Source organism: Vulpes lagopus, chromosome 7, assembly GCF_018345385.1.
Source record: "Vulpes lagopus strain Blue_001 chromosome 7, ASM1834538v1, whole genome shotgun sequence".
Classification (NCBI taxonomy): domain Eukaryota; kingdom Metazoa; phylum Chordata; class Mammalia; order Carnivora; family Canidae; genus Vulpes; species Vulpes lagopus.
This window is the reverse complement of record NC_054830.1, coordinates 9,755,365-9,775,426: the sequence shown is the minus strand read 5'-3', so window position 1 is coordinate 9,775,426 and position 20,062 is coordinate 9,755,365. Positions and strand designations below refer to the sequence as shown.

General features: G+C 54.8%; 1 protein-coding gene across 1 annotated transcript; it reads left to right on the top strand.

Moving 5' to 3' along the window:
* The first annotated feature begins 1,562 nt into the window (after positions 1-1,562).
* Positions 1,563-19,843, top strand: PRKACA (protein kinase cAMP-activated catalytic subunit alpha). Its single transcript, XM_041762850.1, has 10 exons — positions 1,563-1,824; positions 9,541-9,602; positions 10,064-10,192; positions 13,400-13,498; positions 14,534-14,616; positions 15,452-15,578; positions 15,682-15,777; positions 15,876-15,998; positions 17,731-17,895; positions 18,306-19,843. Exons 1-10 carry the CDS (start codon positions 1,779-1,781, stop codon positions 18,429-18,431), a joined length of 1,056 nt encoding a protein of 351 aa, XP_041618784.1. The 5' UTR covers positions 1,563-1,778; the 3' UTR covers positions 18,432-19,843.
* Positions 19,844-20,062: the final 219 nt, after the last annotated feature.

Sequence of the window (20,062 nt, the reverse complement as noted above, 5' to 3'; positions counted from 1 at the left end):
ACTGGTTTGGCTGGTGAGCCATTTCCCTGTAATTCACAGAAGTGCCCTGACTCTTCCTTCCTGGAAACTGGTGGACCTAGGAACATGGGTGCAGATAGCTGCCTGATAGGGTGCACATTGTGTTTAGGCAGAGCAGCAAACTGGCTTATAGACCTGAGACCAGCTAGCCCCCTCTAAGTCAAGACAGCTGGCTCAGCTGGCCCCCTGCCCCTCTTTGGCACCTTGTTTGGGTCTTCTACTAAAGTGGTTCTCAACTAGGGGCAATTTGCCCCCTGGGGCACATTTAACAATGCCTGAGATACTTTGGGTGGAGGAGAGGAAGGTCCTACTGGCATCCAGTGGGTAGGAATGGGATGTTGCTAAAACTAGTGTGTGCACAAGACTGTCGTTTCCCCCCCCCCCCCCCCCCCCCAAAGAATGACCCTGCACCAAATGTCAGTAGTGTGGCAGTGAGAAACTGACCTCAGGCTGTGTTTAAAAAGGGCACCCGGGGCGTCTGGCTGGCTCAGTGGGTGGAGCATGCAATTCTTGATCTCGGGATTGTAAATTGGAGCGGCACATTGGATGTAGAGATTACTTTAAAATCTTTAAAAATAAAAATAAAAGGGCACCCAGAAAAAAGGGTCATCTTCTTGCTCTGGGGGGAGCGGGCAGCTTCCCATTGTATTGCCCAAAGGGGATCCCCAGCCTGGCTGTGCCCCAGATTCCTCATCTGTAAAATGGGAGTGACAGTAATAGTACCTCCGTGATAGAAGCGTGCTGGTGCAAAGAAGGGATTTAACAAGCACCAGCTCTTACTACTGATGCGCGCAAGCCCAGGGTAGACGCCCAGCAAGGGGATGGACACGTAGCCCCCTCCCAGCCACCCCGCGCTTCCCGGGCCCAGCATCCTCCTGAAGCCCTGGCTGTGGCTGGAGGAGACCTAGAAGGCTCCTCGGCCTGGACCCTGACATCCTGCGCCAGGCCTTATGAATGACGACTGCCGGAGGCCCGGCGACCTCTGACCCGAGGCGCCCGCCGCGCCCCTCCCCCGCTGGCAGGTGGACGGCGGCTGCGCCGGGAGGCTGGGGGGAGGCCCTGGCGCCAACCGTGGCTGGCCGGCGGCCGCTGCCGCACTGAGCGGAGGCGGGGGACTGCGGCGCGGACGGGGCCGGGCGGGCGCCCGCCTGGACCGCCTCCTGGGCCTCGGAGCGCGGCGCGGCCCCCCGCCAGGCTCCGCCGCCCCGCCCGGCCGGCCCGGGCCGTAAGCTGCATCTGCGCCCCGCCCTCTCACCCCGGGATTGACACTGAAGGTTCTGCCGGGGGCTGGCCGGGCGGCGCGCCTCCGCCAATTGGCGGCCTCGCTGGGCGGGCCCCGGGCCCTGTCGGGAGTCGTGGCCAATCAGGAGCGCCGGCCCGCCCCGCTGAGGCCTCGCGAGCTCGCGAGTGGCCGGGCGTCCGCGGCGCGCGTCACGGAGCCGAGGGCCTATGGCGGCTCGGGGGGGCCGCGGAGGACCAATGGGCGGCGGCGCGGCGCCGTCACTCAGGGCGGCCTCGGCCAATGAGCGGCGGGCTGCGGGGGCGTCACGGACAGCAGCAGCGGACTTGGGCTGAGGTTCCCGGGCGGGCGGGCGCGGAGAGACGCGGGAAGCAGGGGCTGGGCGGGGGTCGCGGCGCCGCAGCCAGCGCAGCCAACCCGAGGGGCCGCCGCCGCCGCCCAGCGCGCTCCGGGGCCGCCGGCCGCCGCCAGCACCCGCCGCGCCGCAGCTCCGGGACCGGCCCCGGCCGCCGTCGCCGCGATGGGCAACGCCGCAGCCGCCAAGAAGGGCAGCGAGCAGGAGAGCGGTGAGTGCCCGGGCCGTGACCCTGATCCCGGCCCCTCGCTGCCGGCCCCCGCCCTGTCCATCACCGCCTGGCCCCTCCCCCTGTGCGCCCCCCCCCCCCATTTCTCTGCTCATCCCCCTCCCGGCGCCCCTTCCCCCTGCCTGTCCAAGGTTGGCGCCCAGGGTCCGCAAAAGACCCTCGTAGGGGCCCCCTTGCCAAAGGCCACCCCCCACTGCAAAGACTGTGCCCCCCCCACCCAGCTGTCACTGCCAACCAAGGCACGTATGACCGCTGGGGCCCCACATGGGGCCTTGTCACCACCCCAACCCCTCCTTTCCTGGTCCCTCTCCCCCCACTTCCTCCCTCACCTCTGCCTCTAATGGGACCCACTGCCAGACCCCGACCCAGGCTTCTGCCGTAGTGGGAGCGCTGTGGGGTCTGCCTCCACCCCGCAGGGACCTTGGCCACTTGGTGACCACACCCCTCCCCCCTCCACCCCCCGCCATCTTTCTCCTGCCCTTCCCCTTTTCACCTTATCACACCCCCCTCCAAACCCATGGCTGCCCCCCTTAAGCATTTCCCAGAGCCACCTCCAGCGTTGTTTTTCCCTTCTGTGTCACTTGGCATGGGGGACAGGATCTTTCTGGGTCCCTCTGCCCCTCTCCCATCCTGTCACTCTGTCACTCTGCCTCTCTGCCTGTGTACCCTCCTCCAAGCAAACGTCTGTCCCTAGCCGAGGTAGCAGACTGTTTATGAACCTAAAGAACTGCCTCAGTGCTTCCAAAGCCAAGTTTGAGCCCGTCTTGCTGGGATTCATTGCATCTTCTTTCCTGGGTTCGGGGCAAGGAGGGGGGGTGGCAGCAGCAGTGCTCCTTCTCATCTCCCGCTATGCAGTGAGCTCTAGGCGTCTTGGAGTGCCCCTCAATAAATGGTTGTTTCACAACTGAGGCTCCGTCACTCGCCCAGTGCCCAGGGCTTCTTCACCCGCTCCTGGCCCAGGATGAAAAGTGGGGTATGAAGTGTCTGGGTTTAGCAGGGCTCATTCAGCTTGAGCTGGGATGGTAAGAAAGGGGACTTGAGGCATGACAGTTGGGGAGAGTAGTGAGTGACATCTAAGGACTTGCTTTGCCAAGAGACAAATAGATTCTGATCATTCCCAGGGCTCAGCCAGAGAGAGGCCTGTTTTCCCCACTCAGTCCCCAAATTATGTTGGCTTTTTCCGGCCAGGGAGATTCTGTGTCTGGAAATGCCTTCAGAAATGGCCTCAAGCCCCTTACTCAGTTCCCCTAGATCTTAATTTGTCATCACTCCAGACCTGTAGCTGGACCTTAGCTAGGATCCCTTTCCAGTTACCCAGAAATAGTCAGAACTGAAAAGGGAGGCCGTGTCCAAATACGCCCTTCCCAATTTCCAGTCTCAGACCCCAACATCTGATTTCTTTGAATACACCTCTCCCCCTCCCCCAGAAAGACCCAGGCATGAAACCCAAGGAACTTTATTCCCACACGGATTCAAGTGGCAGAACTCAGAATCACCAAGCAGCCATGGGAAGGCGTGACATGTCACCGATGGGCGGGGGACAGGGAGGCAAGTGCCTGTAGCTGAGCACTTGATGACAGAGGAGCAGGTGGGTAGTGACCAAAAAAGGTCTAGGCATGAGCTTGGAGGGGACTGGGCAAAGGGGGAGGGGCTGGGCCCCCAGCAGGTGAGGCTATCTGGGAGGTAGAAGGTGGAAGCAAGTGGCTATATATTGCAGTAGCTCACTTGAAAGTTGGGGAAATGACATCGTCCTGGAAAACTTTCAAGGCGTATCAAACACATGCAGTGTGGGGCAAAAAGCTGCACAGGGAAAAGGATCCCCGAGAAAAAGATCAAAGAGGCTCTGGAAGGAAACACTAATTCTCTCAGAGCACAGGCCAGACACACAGAAGTAGACTATCACGATGAAACAGAGCTCCTGTTTATTGGGCATCTAGGATGTGCCAGGCTAAATGGTCTCCATAGATCTCTCTGCTTGAGTGATTTTTAAAAGAGTTTTCTCCGAATTTTCCAAACATGCCATCTGAGTTTGACACAGACGATGTCAAAGAGGCAGGATTCACATCCAGATCCGCTTACAGCCGACTTCCTAGACGCCAGAATTTCCCAGCCCAGATACGCTCAAGCTGCCTCCCTAACTTTTACTCTATTTGCTTACATTTTCTTAATTTAAAATAATAAAGTTTTGACCCACCTTTGTTCAGATGCAAAGTTTGATCTTTCCTAAGCAGTAATATATATAAATGAAATTGTGAGATTGCTGTGCCAGTCATATTCTCTCTGATACACATTAAAATACAATGTAACTGGACAAGTGAAACATCCCTAAAATCATTTTATGCCCCACCAGTGGGACCCATGTCAAACTTCGGGAAATGTCCCAAGCTCTACTTCCTTCCAGAGGCTTGCAGGGTCCCTCAGAGAAGGATATAGGATGAGAGAGGAAGCCCCTTTTTGCTTCCAAGCTCAGATTCCAAAAGGATGGAATTAGACAAACTTTGCCCTCCTGTAACTAGGGTGGGATGTGGGTAGGGGTGGGGGCAGTAGCCAGGCCAGCCTGCAGGGGGCACCTGAATTTCATCTGCCAGCTGCCAGCCTGACCTGGGTAAGGAACATGCCCAAGCCATAGTAGGCAACAGTGAGGCATCCTGCAGCCCCCATGCTACTGTCTCCATGGCAGGAGAAAGTGTCAGCTTCCTCCCAGGAGGAGAGGGATCTAGAACAAGCTTTGGGGTGAGGCGGTGCGAGGGGTGGGGGTGGGGGTGGGGGCCGGCGAGGAGGGATCTGTACCCAAAGATGCCAAAGCCATTGGCAGAGGCCAGAGTAAGATGCTAAGAGGACATATAAAAAGACCAAGCTCTGGGCTCTGAGCAAGCTGGAGAACTGAGAGAAGCAGTGGCCCCAAGAGGCCCGGGGACAAGCGGCCAAGTGGAGCTCAGGCCTTGGCTGGCACTGGCCAAAGGCACCCTTGGGAGCTGGCCCACAGATGGAGTGGGGCTGGTGAGAGGGAGCCCCAGAGACCCCTCCAGGTCCAGGGACAAGCAGATCCAGGCTGTGCGAGATGTGCCCCCCAGAGACCCCTCCAGGTCCAGGGACAAGCAGATCCAGGCTGTGCGAGATGTGCCCCCCAGAGGCCCCTGGATAGAAAGAATAGTGGCCCTCTACCATCCTCCAGAAGCCTGAGAGTAGCAACACCCTGTGCGCATTGGCAGTTGTATGGGTGCCCAAGAGGGTCCTGCCAAGACACCTTTTCCTTCAGCCCAGTCAGGCCTACATAAGCTTGAGGGTCCTGTCTGTCCCTCCCCTGCACCCGTTGGTCCCTAAATTAGGTTTCTCTTCCTGCCACCACCCCACAGTTCCCTGCCTCCCCCTACAGATAGAGCATTGGGCATGGGCAGCCCAGCTGGTGCAGCAGGTCTCATGAGCCTTCCCAGCCACCGTAGTCTTGGTGCCCTGAGAGGAAGACTGAGTGATGGCTTCCAACACCAACGATGGTGAGGATGAGCCCTGTTGCTATAGCAACTTCCCAGGCACTCTGCCCCTCAAGCCAGGGAAGGGCTGCAGTGGGGTCTAGAGAACAGGTGGAGAGGAAGAGTCTGTGGACCCCTGGCTGGCCCTGCAAACCCTCCCTTACTAACAACCCCGAGCTTGCAGGCCTGGGGAAAAGCGGAGGTATGGGTGGCCCCATCCAGAGACAAGGTCCACCCAGAGTGGGGGTCCAGCTTGGACCAAGGCGGTGGGATGGTCCAGACCAGGGTTGGGCTGAGCTCAGAATGGGGCTTGGTTCAGCTCATGGTGGAGTCCAGGAGATAGTGGATGGTTCAGTACAGGATGGGGGCTCATCTGACTGGGGAGTGATCCGGTCCAGAATAGGGGTCTAGTTCAGAATAGCAATTGGTCCAGTCCAGTGTTGGGGTCCAAGCTGGATTGGAGAAATCAGCCAGCCCAAAGTAGGGGTCCCAGCCCAGGCAGGGCATCCATCCCTGCCCCAAAATTCCCAGGACAAACAGGTTTGGGAGGGCAGAGTGTGCTGTGATGGTTGTCTGGGGAGTCTGAGACTGGGCTCCTGCCTCCTGCTGTGGCCCTGGCTTGTTGAGGGGTGTCTGGGGTTCTGTTAGCCCAAATCAAACCCAGCCCACAGTGGAGGCTGGCAACCACCCCCCCTCAATTCCCCATAGGAGACATGGCAGAGGGGCAGGTTTCATAAGCCAGCAGCTGGCTGGATTTCCCTTCTCTGCCACTTCCTGTTGTTAGCAGGGGCCACGGGTGCTGGGCACTTTCGGAGAAGCTACCATTGACCCTCCACTTTATTTGGGATGTGGAAAGAAGGAGGAAGATGGTCAAGGCTGCCTCCCCCTCCCCCACCCCTAGGTTTAGCCTTTCGTTTCCGGTTGGACTTTCATGGCTGAAAACAGAGCCAAGCACAGGGCAACGTTTGGCAGAGGCCAAGGACATCCTGCGCTTGTCGGTCCCTTTTTTGCCTCTACACAGGAACAAGACAAATCCAGACGCACCCACTTTTCTCTCAGGGTAGCGGGATTTGGGGGCTCTAAGTTCAAAGAGGACTTTGGGGAACGGATAGGGTGGCTCTTGCATCTGCCACTCCCCCCAACCACCACGCCTTTCTCTCCATCCGCTCTTTCAGCTAATTAACGGGGCTCTGGGGCCTCTTTGGCCCCCAGGGAGCCCCTTGCTGCTGCCTGGGCCTGAACCTTAACTCCTTCTCCTCTGCCCAGTGGGCACTGCCCTGGGCACATCCGGTGCCATCCTCTGGGTAGTTCACCCACTGAGGAAGGCAGGACCTGGCATCTTGGGAGCAGTGAAGTCCCTGGAACAGGAAGTTAGCTTTAGCACTCCACCCCTGGGGCAGCCAGGCCAGCCAGAAGGGACACCCTCAGGAGAATCTTCCCACTGCCTTCTGCCAAGGAGGGCCTTTGCAAACCTTGGCCAGCTGGGAGCAGGTACCTTTAAATGCTTCCCTGGCAACCAGCTCCTCCTCCCTGGTCCCCTGAGGCCCTCCGGAGGAAGCCAGCTCAGAGGCTTTGCGTATTCCTGGTTTCCCTGCAAAGGGAAGATTGCAGGGAGAGTCCAGGGCTGCCTGGAATGGATGTGGGGTCAGGCAGCAGCCGGGGCAGTGACTCAGAGACCACCTTCCAGCTGTGGCTGCAGCTGCTCCTTTGGGCCCACCTGACTATCCGCTTCCTGGCCTACCTGCACCACGCTTTCTGGGCCCCTAAGCCACAGCCAGCACCCTGAGCCTCCCTGGCCAGGGGCAGATGGGTCCCAGATCACCCTATCCTTCTCCACCCCCCCCATTGCATTGCATCCTCTGCTGGAAGAGGTAGGAAGCAGAGGTGAGTATGGGGGCTCCTGGCTGGGGTTCCCCCATCATTATCCCCCTTTATCTGCCCACTTCCTCTGGCACTGTCTCGCCTCCCAACTGTGCCCAAATCTGGCAAGCCAACGGCACCAAAGGGGACACAGTCTGGCCTTTAGTACTTTGAGAGTCCAGACAAGGGCTGTATTAGGACTGGAGCCTCTCAGTGGGGTACTAACAGACAGCCAAAGGCACAGGCCCACTGAGTCAAGAAAAAGCAGAGTATGGCAGTTCTCAGGGGAACAGGACCAGGCATTCTGGTTTCTTACCACACCCCTTCCGTCGCCTTCTTGGGTGGGCAAAAATGAAGCCCCAAGAGGGTACCCTCTCCACGGCCACCTTCATCCAGAATCCAGTGTGTATGTTTGGAGGTTTCCAAGGAAGGTGTTATATGTCTAAAAAGATTCTGCTAGCCAAAGCCTTGGATTTGGTGCAGCCCTCAGGCTCAGAGAGGTCTCAAGCAGTGGATGGCCCAGCCAGGTACCAGCCTAGGACTCCTGGCCATTTCTTGACTGCCCCCTGTCTGCTCCATCACTCATTTTAAGGCTTTCCTGGCCAACAGTGTCTTCATCTGCCACACTTGTAGCCCCATGGAAGGCTCTTCTCCCCAGACGCTTAGGGGAGTCTTGGGGCCCATGGGAGTGGTGGCTACCCATGAGGCTGTGTGGGATTCCTAGCACTGTGTATGGGTAGTCCAGGCAGATGACAGACAAAAGCCAAAGTGCAAGTGTGCAGAACCCCTGAGGGTGGCAGATGTTGCAGGAACATCAAGGAATAGAAGACAGCTCTGTCTGTGGGCCATTCCGGTGCACTGCCTCCAGCCAAGGGTAAAGCAGTTAATCTTGTGGGCAATGAGGTCCGGCTGGCAACCTCAGGCCTGGTCAGTCTTCCCATCTGTACAATGAGAGTAATAGCAGTTCTGACCCATCAGGATAGGAATTAAGCATAGAAAGCATTCAGCACAGGACTGACACACGAGAAGGGTCCCTGAACAACAATGTGCCTGGCCTCGCATGGTGATTACAAGGACAGGTCAGTAGCGCAAGAATCCACCAGGCTGTACATTTAAAGTTTGAAAGGTCAATGCACACACCCCTCCCTCAGCCCCCATATTTTGTATCACAGTTTTTAGAAATACTTAAAAACAGAATCCGTAGTTGCCATTTATAATGCACTAACCCATGAGGTGACTAGGTGGCTCAGTTGGCTAAGCGGCTGCCTTCAGCTCGGGTCATGATCCCCGGGATCAAGCCCCACATCAGGCTCCCTGCTCACTGGGGAGCCTGCTTCTGCCTGCGGCTCCCCACTGTTTGTGTTCTCTTTCTCTGTGTCAGATAAATAAAATCTTTAAAAACGTGTATATAATGCACTAACCCTGTACCAGCCACTGTCCTACTGCCTTTGCCAAGATTAACTTGTTCAGTCCTCACAACCACCCTACCAGGTCATTACTAGTGTTAATCCCATTTTACAGATGAGGAAAACTGAGATCAGGTCAGTTGTGCAGCTCATCAGAGACCAGGCTAAGATTTGAACTTGATCTTGTCCCAGAGTCCTGGCCCCTTACTGCTTTGCTGGGCTCCTTCTCAGCCTTGGTGAGAATGCCTGTTTTCAACCCTCAGCTTCCTAGGATAGTAAATGGGAAGAATGGGTCAAAGGAAAGTTGGTAGGCCCAGGGTCCACCAGGAGGTCTTCACCATTAGCCAGATGGTGATGTTGCCTTGGGGTGCTGAAGGGCCCATAGAGCATGGGCATTGGGTAAGGCCCCCCTTGAACCAGCTCTGGAAGAAGGACCCCAGGACTGGCAAAGGCAGGAGTGGGGCCAGCTGGGGGCCCAGGCAACAGCTGAGCCCCCCCAAGGGCGCCTGCTACCCGAGCCCCAGAGGCCTCCACCCAGGGCCTGGCCTCCCCAGAGAAGGGGCTGGAGGAGCAGCCAAATCCCTAGGCTATAAATATCTTGGCTGGCGTCGGCCCTGGCCATGGAATGTCGGTCAGAACTGGGGCGAGTGGGGGTGGGCTGGCCTGAGCGCCACTCTCTGTACCCCTAAGAGTAACCCCCCAAGTCAACTTGCACCCCGTTTGGTTTAGAGTTGAGGCTGTATCCCACTTCTCTGAATAAAGGGGGCCTAGGACCCAGCCCAGATTGGGACCCCCCAAAGCTGCCCTCCAGCTCAGCCAGGGTACCTGAAGTTACTAAAGGTCAGTCTCTGGGCTGAGACAGCTATGTCCCACTTTGCACAAATGAGCATCTCCCCAGGAATAGCCTAGGCCCACCCTGATAAGATGGGGTCTCTACCTAACACACTCTCTTTTCTTTTCAGTGAAAGAGTTCTTAGCCAAAGCCAAAGAAGATTTTCTTAAAAAATGGGAAAATCCTGCTCAGGTAAGCCTCCCTTGGAGGAAGAGCCATGGAGGGGTGAGCACACGGCCCCCCATCCTACAGCTGTGTCCCTGTAACGTGGCGAGGACTATTAGGGCCTTGTGGAGGTCTCTGGACCTGCCCCCATTTGCTCCCTAGATGCCCATGGGGACTCCTGGGCAGAGGCACCCAATCGCCCACTGCCACACTCCCCCACCCCACCACCCCCTTCCACCTGGTGGCCCCTGCCCCCCACACAGCTGCCAGCAGTGCCTGGGCCCCAGGCCAGGGCCGGATCTGGCCCTTGCCACCCGCCTTAAGGAATGTGTCCTTCGCCATCTTGTTTTTCCGCCCCCTGTCCTCACCCCCAGCACTCCACCCACTCCTCTGGGCCCCCTCTGCTGGTGGCAGAGGGGATGCCCCGGACCTTGGCCTTGCTCCCACCTGGAGGGGATCCCTGACCCTCCCAAATCCTCCATTCACAGAATACAGCCCATTTGGATCAGTTTGAACGAATCAAGACCCTCGGCACGGGCTCCTTTGGGCGGGTGATGCTGGTGAAGCACAAGGAGACCGGGAACCACTTTGCCATGAAGATCCTCGACAAACAGAAGGTAAGCATGGCTGGGCCAGGAGACCACCATCCTCCCCACACTGGGCCTTCGCTCAGACTGTTCCCACTGCCTGAGTGGTCTCCCTGTCTGTCATTCGTCAACTGTTTTCTGAGCCTCCATAATGTGCCAGACCCGAGGGCCAGAAGTGCCCGTGCTTCCTTCATGAAGCTTCCCCTCCAGACCAGCCACTGATGGAAATCCAGGTAGTGGACATGGGTTCAGACACCTAGTCTATATCAAGGAAGTCAGAAGTCGTCCTGGGGAAAGTGTTGTATTTACACAGACCTTTTTTCTTTTCTTTTCTTTTCTTTTCTTTTCTTTTCTTTTCTTTTCTTTTCTTTTCTAATTTAATTTTATTTATTTATGATAGGCACACAGTGAGAGAGAGAGAGAGAGAGGCAGAGACATAGGCAGAGGGAGAAGCAGGCTCCATGCACCGGGAGCCTGACGTGGGATTCGATCCCGAGTCTCCAGGCTCCAGGATCGCGCCCTGGGCCAAAGGCAGGCGCCAAACCGTTGTGCCACCCAGGGATCCCTCTTTTCTTTTTTTTTAAACGTATTTATTAGAAAGAGATAGCAAGAGAACACAAGCAGGAGTGAGGAATTGGGGGTGGCAGAGGGAGAGGGAGAAGCAGACTCTTCGCTGAGCCAGGAGCTCTATGCAAAGCTCGATTCCAGGACCCTGGGATCCTGACCCCAGCCAAAGGCAGACGCTTAACTGACTGAGCCACCCAGGTGCCCCACATAGACCTTGTTTCTGTAAATATTTTTGAGACCCTACTTTATGCCAGGCACTGCTGTAGGATAGCATTGTTCAGTAGAAACGTATTACAAGCCATATATGGTTTTAAATTAAAAAAAAAATTTTTACTCATTTTTTCACGAGAGACAGAGAGAGGCAGAGACATAGGCAGAAGGAGAAGCAGGCTCCCTGCAGGAAGCCCGATGTGGGACTCGATCCTGGGACCCCGGGATCACGCCCTGAGCCAAAGGCAAACGCTCAACCACTGAGCCACCCAGGCATCCCGGTTTTAAATTTTCTAGAAACTCCTTTTAAAAAGTAAAAAGAAATAGGTAGAATTAATTTCAGCAGTGTAACACTTTTATTATAACAAATTGGGGATCCCTGGGTGGTGCAGTGGTTTGGCGCCTGCCTTTGGCCCAGGGCGTGATCCTGGAGACCCGGGATCGAGTCCCACATCGGGCTCCCGGTGCATGGAGCCTGCTTCTCCCTGTGCCTATGTCTCTGCCTCTCTCTCTCTCTCTCTCTCTCTCTCTCTCTCTCTCTCTCTGTGACTATCATAAATAAATAAAAATTAAAAAAAATTTCAGCAGTGTACTCTAATTAAGCCAGTATATCTACAATATTGTAATTTGAACATATGTAACCAGTGTAAAAATATCATTAACGAGATATCTCAATTTTTTTCTGTATTAAGTCTTCAAAGTCCCGTGTGTATTTTATACTTACATCTCTTCAGATGTTAAATCTTTACTTTTCTAGTCTTCACTTTCTAACAAGAAAAAGCAGAGAGGTTGGAAAAGCAGATTCACATAGCCCGTGTTGTTCTAATCAAGCTTAAGTTACCCAAGAACTACCTTGAGTGTCCTTTTTTTTTTTTTTTTTAAGATTTTATTTATTTATTTGAGAGAGAGAGCACATGCACACAAGCAGGGGGAGCAGCAGAGGAGAGGGAGAAGCAGCTTCCCTGCTGAGCTGGGAGCCCAATATGGGGCTTGATCCCAGGACTCAGATCATGACCTGAGCCCAATGCAGACGCTTAACCGACTGAGGCACCCAGGCACCCCAAGCCTCCGTTTGTAAATTTTTTTTCAAGACTTTATTTATTCACGAGAGACACACACAGAGAGAGAGGGAGAGAGAGGCAGAGAGACAGGCAGAGGGAGAAGCAGGCTCCCCATGCAGGGAGCCCGACGTGAGACTCAATCCCGGGTCTCCAGGATCAGGCCCTGGGCTGAAGGCAGTGCTAAACCGCTAAGCCACCTGGGCTGCCCTGTAAATTTTTTTTAATTTAATTTATTTATTCATGAGAGACACAGAGAGAGAGGCAGAGACACAGGCAGAAGGAGAAGCAGGCTCCCCACAGGGAGCCCAATGTGGGACTCATTCCCAGGACCCCAGGATCACAACCTGACCCAAAGGCAGATGCTCAACCACTGAGCCACCCAGGTGCCCCCCAATATCCATTTTTAAATGTTCATTTTAGAAACTGAAAATTTTATTTTACTATTTTTTAAAAGATTTTATTTATTTATTCATGAGACATAAGCAGAGGGAGAACCCAGCTCCCGGGGCAGCCTGTGGCTCAGTGGTTTAGCTCCTGCCTTTGGCCCAGGGCGTGATCCTGGAGACCCGGGATCGAGTCCCATGTCAGGCTCCTTGCATGGAGCCTGCTTCTCCCTCTGCGCACCCCCCCCCCCTCTTTCTCTCTCTGTGTGTGTCTTGAATGAATGAATGAATGAATGAGTAGAATAAGAAGAAGAAGCCAGCTCCCTGTGGGGAGCCCAATGCGGGGCTCAATCCCAGGACCTTTGCTATCAAGATCTGAGCCAAAGGCAGATGCTCAATCACTGAGCCACCCAGGTGCCTCTGAAACTTAAAATTTTAAACTGTGTTCCCTAGTCAACTAGCCACATCTCAGGAGCTCAGCAGCCATACGTGGCTAGTGTGGACTCAACGGACAGTGCAGGTGTAGACCTATGGCACCAGCTGTGAGCAGAGCAGGAAATGCACGAGCACAGCAGATGAGAGCTGACCAAAGGGCCAACCTGCCTGCATGAGTCATGTGGGCCTAACACTGACTAGCTGCGAGTGACCTTGGGCAAGTCACTTCCCTTCTCTGCATCTGAGTCTTCCAAACTGCCACATGCACAGTGCATACCCCTCAGGGCTCTTGTCACTATGTGTGAGGTACCTGCTGGGGACAGCTGATGAACAATTAGCCTCGGGTTTGAGTGGCTGTGGTGAGGTTGCTCTGAATGCAGGGAAGGTATTTCTAAAGCCCCCATCTCTTAGGCACTACTCTCGCTTGTCTTTTCAGTTTCAGCTTAGCTGTCCCTTCCTCCAGGAAGCCTTCTCTGACTCTCCCAACCCCCTGACTTTACCAGGCCCTACTTCTGGGCATCAGGGAAAAGAAGGAACCTCTCACACGCCCTCCTCTCTGCCCTCCCTTCCTGCCCCTACAGGTCGTGAAGCTGAAACAGATTGAGCATACCCTGAACGAAAAGCGCATCCTGCAAGCGGTCAACTTCCCGTTCCTCGTCAAACTCGAGTTCTCCTTCAAGGTGGGGTCCCCAGGCCAGGGTCACTGTTCAGCAGTACAGCCTCAGGTTCCCCAAAGCTGGGTGGGGGCTGAGGGCAAGCAGTGGCTGCCTGCGGAAGCAGGCCCACTGACAGGAAAGAAGGAGAGCCCCAGAGGAGGGATGCTAGGGGGCACGAGTCAGCCACGAGACTCTCTGAGACCTGTCTTCAACTCCTGGACCCGCCAGCTTCCAGCTTGAATACCTTGGGCAGATCACCCAACCTGGCTGACATCCCTCCAAACCACCTCTCCGTTTTACAGCAAGCACTTGACACACGACCACTGGCCCAAACTGTGCCATGCAGCCTGGATTCCAGTGCCAGCTCTGTGTACCTCCAGGCTGTGTGACGCTGGCAAGCCCTGAGACTCAGTTTCCTTGTCTATAAAATGGGCTCATAACAGTCCCCACCTAATGGGGTAGCCATGACCATTCCAAGCACAGTGTGAGTGCCCCACATGAGCTATTTTAGGTATTGTCCTAAGCTGTGATCACAAGATCTGGGGACAGCCATTCAAGGCCTGAGACCCAGACAGTCACACAGGCCCCGTGTGAGTTAAAGCTCTGCTGCTGTCATCTTAAAAGTTGTAGTAATTTTAACAAGGGGCTTCACATTTTCATTTTGGGGCCCCACCAGTTCTCTAGCCCATCCAGGTCCCATTTTACTGTTGACAAAACTGTAATCTCAAGCTTTGGCAAGACAGTCTCAGACATGAGCCACCAAGGAGTCCTCTCTCCAGCCCAGGCATGTTGGCTGGTCCCCTTATACCCCACCTGCCAGCCCTCACTTTGACCCCCTAGAAGCAGGATACTAGCTGCCCTTCCTACTTTGTGGGCAGAAGGAAATGTAACGGGTGGCTCAGGGAGTACAGTGCCTGGCACTCCAAACAGGCTTCATATGGGAACCAGGATTGTTGTTGTCACTTCATTTTCATACATCTGCTATGGAAGGACACTAGGCCTTCAAATGGGGCCCAGGGCTTGGGGACCAGGGGCCTGATCAGCCGCTGCTTCCCACAGGACAACTCGAATTTATACATGGTCATGGAGTATGTGCCTGGCGGGGAGATGTTCTCGCACCTGCGGCGGATCGGAAGGTTCAGGTGAGCCGGCCAGCCCCTGCCACACAGCAGGCCTGGGGTGTCCACAGGTGTCACCATATGACCAAGCCGTCTGGGGATGGGCAGTGGGCTCTCCCTGTCTGTCTAGGTTCTTGTTGCCCCTGAGCCGAGGAATCTGTGATTTCCCAGCCACCACAAAACAGAAGCAGTGACTTAGAGCTCACTGTTTAAGTTGGCAGTTTAAAAATTTATGCTATCATTTTTCTTAGTTATATAGGTATACACTTTACATACAACAGAATACGCAGATGTTCAACGTTCTGCCCTCTGTGTTTTCACAGTTGCATACACTTGTGAAACCACCACCCAAAATACCATGGAGGACATTTCCATCCCCCCAGAAAATTCCCTCAAACCCTGTTCTTGGCAAATTGCCGCCCTGAAGAAGGCAGTTGTCCTTTCTGGTTTCAAACACCATATATATGTTTGGTCTGGGTTTGGACATGATATAAATGGAATCACAGAGTTTATAGTTTTCTGTTCCTTTCTTCTCTTGCTTCACATAATCGTCTTAACATCTAGACATGTTGTTGAGCATATTCATCATTTGTCGTGGTAGTGGTGTTGGGGACAATTCCCATTGTATGAATCTACTGCACTCTGATCATGTTCCTCTGTTAATGGACATGCGGGCTCTTTCCCATTTGGTGCCATATATGAAGAAGTCTGCTCTGCTTATGTATTTGGAATAGCTGGGCTGGGGCGACTCTGTCGGGTAGCTGCTAGAGCAGCTGCTAGACCATTTGTGGGGGTGGGCAGGTCATGCTGGGCATAACCACCTGCACTCACCTGTCCCCTCCCCAATCATCCCCACTAGTGAACCGCATGCCCGCTTCTATGCGGCCCAGATCGTCCTGACCTTCGAGTACCTGCACTCACTTGACCTCATCTACCGGGACCTGAAGCCGGAGAACCTCCTCATTGACCAGCAGGGCTACATTCAGGTGCCTACCAGGGCATGCAAGGGGCAGGCCCAGGCGGCTGTGGGCTGGATCCATGCCCCTCCCGCCCTCCTTCCTGGCCAACAGCCTTTTATTGTGCCCACAGGTGACAGACTTCGGTTTTGCCAAGCGTGTAAAAGGCCGCACCTGGACCTTATGCGGGACCCCCGAGTACCTGGCCCCAGAGATCATCCTGAGCAAAGTAGGCACTCTCCACCCGTCCTACTGCCCTGAGGCCCATTCCACCTGCACCCCCTCCCCATCCTCCTCTCCTCACATCATACTCCCCTCTCACTCCAGGGCTACAACAAGGCTGTGGACTGGTGGGCCCTAGGGGTTCTCATCTACGAGATGGCCGCTGGCTACCCACCCTTCTTTGCTGACCAGCCCATCCAGATCTACGAGAAGATTGTCTCTGGGAAGGTGAGACCTGGATATGGGGGCTAAGCCCCCAGACAGATCCTTCCCCACCAGTCCTGCTCACCGTGGAGCCCTGCATGTTGTCAGAACAATCTAGAAGTTCATTAAGTTAGGCCAAGCAGTGAAGCTGGATGCACCAGTCACATTAAGAGGCCAGCACCTCACACCACCTCCCCATCTAATCCTGGACCCACACTGCTGATAACCTCAAGGGCTTCCAGAATCCCAAGGCTCATCTGAACACCTTCCCTGCCCGACAGGAGGCTCTGTTTGCCTCCAGTCGTCCCACTGAGCATGAGTCTTCACAAGTTACACAGCAGAAAAACAACTGTGTGCAGTTCCTGGGTACTGCTCCAGACCCTGCAGGCTCACTTAGGGTATGCAGCCCATATGTCCTCTCCCAAATGCAGACTTGCTAACTCTTGGGGTGGGGGGGGGGGCGGGCAGAACTGTCACAGAGTACAGTATGTGCTCACCATCCCATGATGCACCCCCTCGGCTGTACCCCAGCACTTGAAAGGAGTGACGAAGCTCAGGCTTGGAGAACATGATCATAGACCCCACGGGCTCAAGACAAAGTGGGAGCCCCACCTCTGCCCTCAGCTCACTGCCTTGCTGAGAGGACCCAGCCATCCATCCACTTAGCCCGGGAATTAGTGGAAGCAGCTCCCAGCTCAGCCTGGGACGCTGGCCTAGCTCCAAGTCTAGCGCAGCCACCCATTGGCTTTGAAACCTTGAGCAAGTGCCTTTGCCCCTCTGAGCTTCATCCTACCCATATGAGAACTGGGGAACCAGATGCTTGCCTCTCCAAGAAAGAAATCAGCTGCAACATGGGGTCACTAAAAAAGAAAAGACAAGGTGTCTGTCACCAGGCAGAAAAGAAATTGTAGGGAAAATGGCCCAAAGTAGAAAAAGAAAAAAACATAGATTGTTCTGAGGGGGGCAAGAGAAGAAGATGACCATTACTGCCTTCTTTGTAGCATTTTACAGTTCTCACACGCTCAGCAGTATTATCTCCCTCCTGAAACTCTGGGATATCTGCCCCAAGCCCAAGAGACAGGCGCAGGCCCAGAGAGGTTAAAGGCCATGGCCAAGGTCATACAGCATGTAAGCTGGAGAGCCGTGCTGGAAGTTAGTTGTGGCAGCTGTAAGCCCAGTGACTACTTGCAAACAAGGCTTTGGGGAAATTTCTGGAAGAGTTGAACTGAGCCTTAAAGAGTGGAAGAGCCTTAGCTACGGAGAGAAAGAGGGGGAAACAGAAGAACAGTCATCTCTTTCAGAACATGAATATTTCAGAAGTCCCCAGGCCCCAGCAGAGCTGCCTTAGGAAGCAGTGGCTAAGAATGCAAGTTCTGGAGTCCAACAGACCCAAGATGAAACCCCCCTGTCCCGCTCCTCTGTGTGACCTCTGGCAAGCTGTTTAACCCTCCTGAGCCTCTTTCCTCATCTCTAAAATGGGAACCATCCTAGACTTTACCCCAGAGCAGCAGTTCTCAGAGTGGCCCCCTGTCCAGAAGCATCAGCATGGCTGAGGAACAGGCTAGACCTACAGGTTCTCAAACCTCCTGACTCAGATACTCCAGGGGGCCCCACACGCTGTTTTAATGGGATTCTAAAGCACACTCAAGTTGGGGGTTCTCCACCCAGTAGGGCTGTTAGGAGGCAAAGGTAGCATTGTGGGATCCCCAGACTCCAGACAAACGCCCCACCCTGTCTGTGTTGACCCCCTCCCCAGGTGCGGTTCCCGTCCCACTTCAGCTCTGACCTGAAGGATCTGCTACGGAACCTGTTGCAGGTGGACCTCACCAAACGCTTCGGGAACCTCAAGAATGGGGTGAATGATATCAAGAACCACAAGTGGTTTGCCACAACTGACTGGATCGCCATCTATCAGAGGAAGGTGGGCCGCTTCCTTTCCCCTGTCCCACCACTGAATATGTGCACCAGCTTCGGGAGCTGGCCATGAGCTCCCAGGGAGGGCTGTCAGTGGAGAGATGGAAAAGGCAATGGCATCTGAAAATGGGCCACAGGTTTGGAGTCAATCTAGCTGAGGCACCTTAGAGCGGTGGGGGTCTAGAAGTGGGACCGTGGGGTCATTTGGTCACTCTGTGACCTTGGGTAGGAGACACCCCTCTGGTGAATTGGCTATAATGAGATTCTTATGTTGTAAAGGTGAGTCCACACTCTCATGGTAAGTTCAGGCCTGGGTCAGAGTAAATTATCTCATGAATGTTAGGCCATTCATATTTATTGTTGTAAGGGTGATTATGTTGACTACTGAGGTCTGAGTGGTTCTTGACCCCTCTCCAGGTGGAAGCTCCCTTCATACCAAAGTTTAAAGGCCCTGGGGACACGAGTAATTTTGACGACTATGAGGAGGAAGAGATCCGAGTCTCCATCAATGAAAAGTGTGGCAAGGAGTTTACTGAGTTTTAGGGGTGTGCCTGTGCCCCCATGGGTTTTCTTTCTTTTTTTTTTTTTTTTTTGGTGGGGGGGGTGGGAGGGTTGGATTGAACAGCCAGAGGGCCCCAGAGTTCCTTGCATCTAACTTCACCCCCACCCCACCCTCCAGGGTAGGGGGAGCAGGAAGTCAGATATTCAGAGGAATGGAAACACCAGCTGCTCCCCCTTATCCCCTCACCCTCCTGCCCCCTACCCCTACTGCTTTTGCCTTCCTTCTCCCCAGAAGCCCACCACCCAGCCCACTTCTGCCTGTTTTGAATGAGTTTCTGAGTTCCAGTCAGACCATGTCTTGCTGGCATATTCAGGGACAGGGTGTGGAAAGAGGGGCCCAAACTTAACTCCATCCCCACTTCCCCTGAACACAGGCATCACCCACTAAGGCCAAATGAAGGAAAGACCAGCCTTCTCTTCAGAGCAGTGGTGCCTGGAAAGGAGAGATTTTAGTGACCTCTTCAGTGGGCTGCTTGCTAGAATTTAAAAAAGAAAAAAATAATAATAATCTTATTTAAGTTCCACCAGTGCCTCCCCCCCTTCCTCTACCCCTACCCCTCCCAGCCCCCCCCCCCTTTCCCAAATCCATTTTAACAAGGCTAGGAAGCAGACTGAATTTGTAAAGGAAGGAGCTGGGGTTCAAACCTCCGCCCCAAGCTGCTAATCTACTCTGCTCCTCTGCCCACCTCCCCCCAACCCAGGGGTCCCCTGGCAAGCCTGGAAGGGTCTCAGCCCCTTTAGGAAGCCCCTGTCCCCTTCCACCCCAACAGACCTTTCTTCACCCTTGGGCTTCTGGCCGAGACAAAGAAAGCAGCTGCCCCTGTCCCTGCCAAAGAGGAGTTGTCCCCCAAAAAGATAGAAGGGGAGCTCCAAGCCCAGGGTCTTTCCTCCCACCAGCACTCCCCCTAAACTCTAATTTTATTCTGAGCTAGATTTTAATGCCCAGCCTCCTCAGCTCAGTTGGGAAGGCAACCCCCCCCCCCAAAAAAAAGAAGGCAAAGCCCTCCTCCCCCTCACGTCCCGGGTTCAAGGCCAGGGTTGCTAGGGAGGGGCTGCCCATTTTATTCACCCAGCAGCCTCCGTCCCATTCCCCCCATCCTGGGCGCTCCTCCTCTGCTTAGCTGTCAGCTGTCCATCACCCCTTCTCCTCCCCCATTTGTGCTTTTTTTCTCTCTGAACAGAAAAGTGGGGAGCCACCCCCATTCATCCCCATATTTGTCCCTCTCATAACTTCTCCCCATCCAGGAGGAGCTCTCAGGCCTGGGGTGGGGCCCCGGGTGGGCACGGGGGCGATTCAACCTGTGTGCTGCGAAGGACGCGACTTCCTCTTGAACAGTGTGCTGTTGTAAACATATTTGAAAACTATTACCAATAAAGTTTTGTTTAAAAAAAAAGTGTAGCTGGTGTTCCCGACTTCGGTCACCCACCCACATACCCCCGGGGGTTTGGACAGAGAATTTCGGACCCCAACGTCCTGGCTAATCAGGATCTGGCCTGGAGTCCCTGTAAAGCCGGGTTTGGCCAGAATTCCGCCACTACCCCCCCCCGCAGGAGAAGGGGGCGCCAAACTGCCCTTTGACCCTGGATTCGGGGTCCCCGAATCTGCGGCGCGC

What these genes read in the sequence shown, in the direction of transcription:
- PRKACA (XM_041762850.1), top strand. Translation starts at nt 1,779, where the DNA reads ATGGGCAACGCCGCAGCCGCCAAGAAGGGCAGCGAGCAGGAGAGCG. An exon ending in AGATCCTCGACAAACAGAAG is followed by an intron (nt 10,193 to 13,399) that starts GTAAGCATGGCT and finishes CTGCCCCTACAG; the next exon opens with GTCGTGAAGCTGAAACAGAT. An exon ending in CAGAGATCATCCTGAGCAAA is followed by an intron (nt 15,778 to 15,875) that starts GTAGGCACTCTC and finishes CTCTCACTCCAG; the next exon opens with GGCTACAACAAGGCTGTGGA.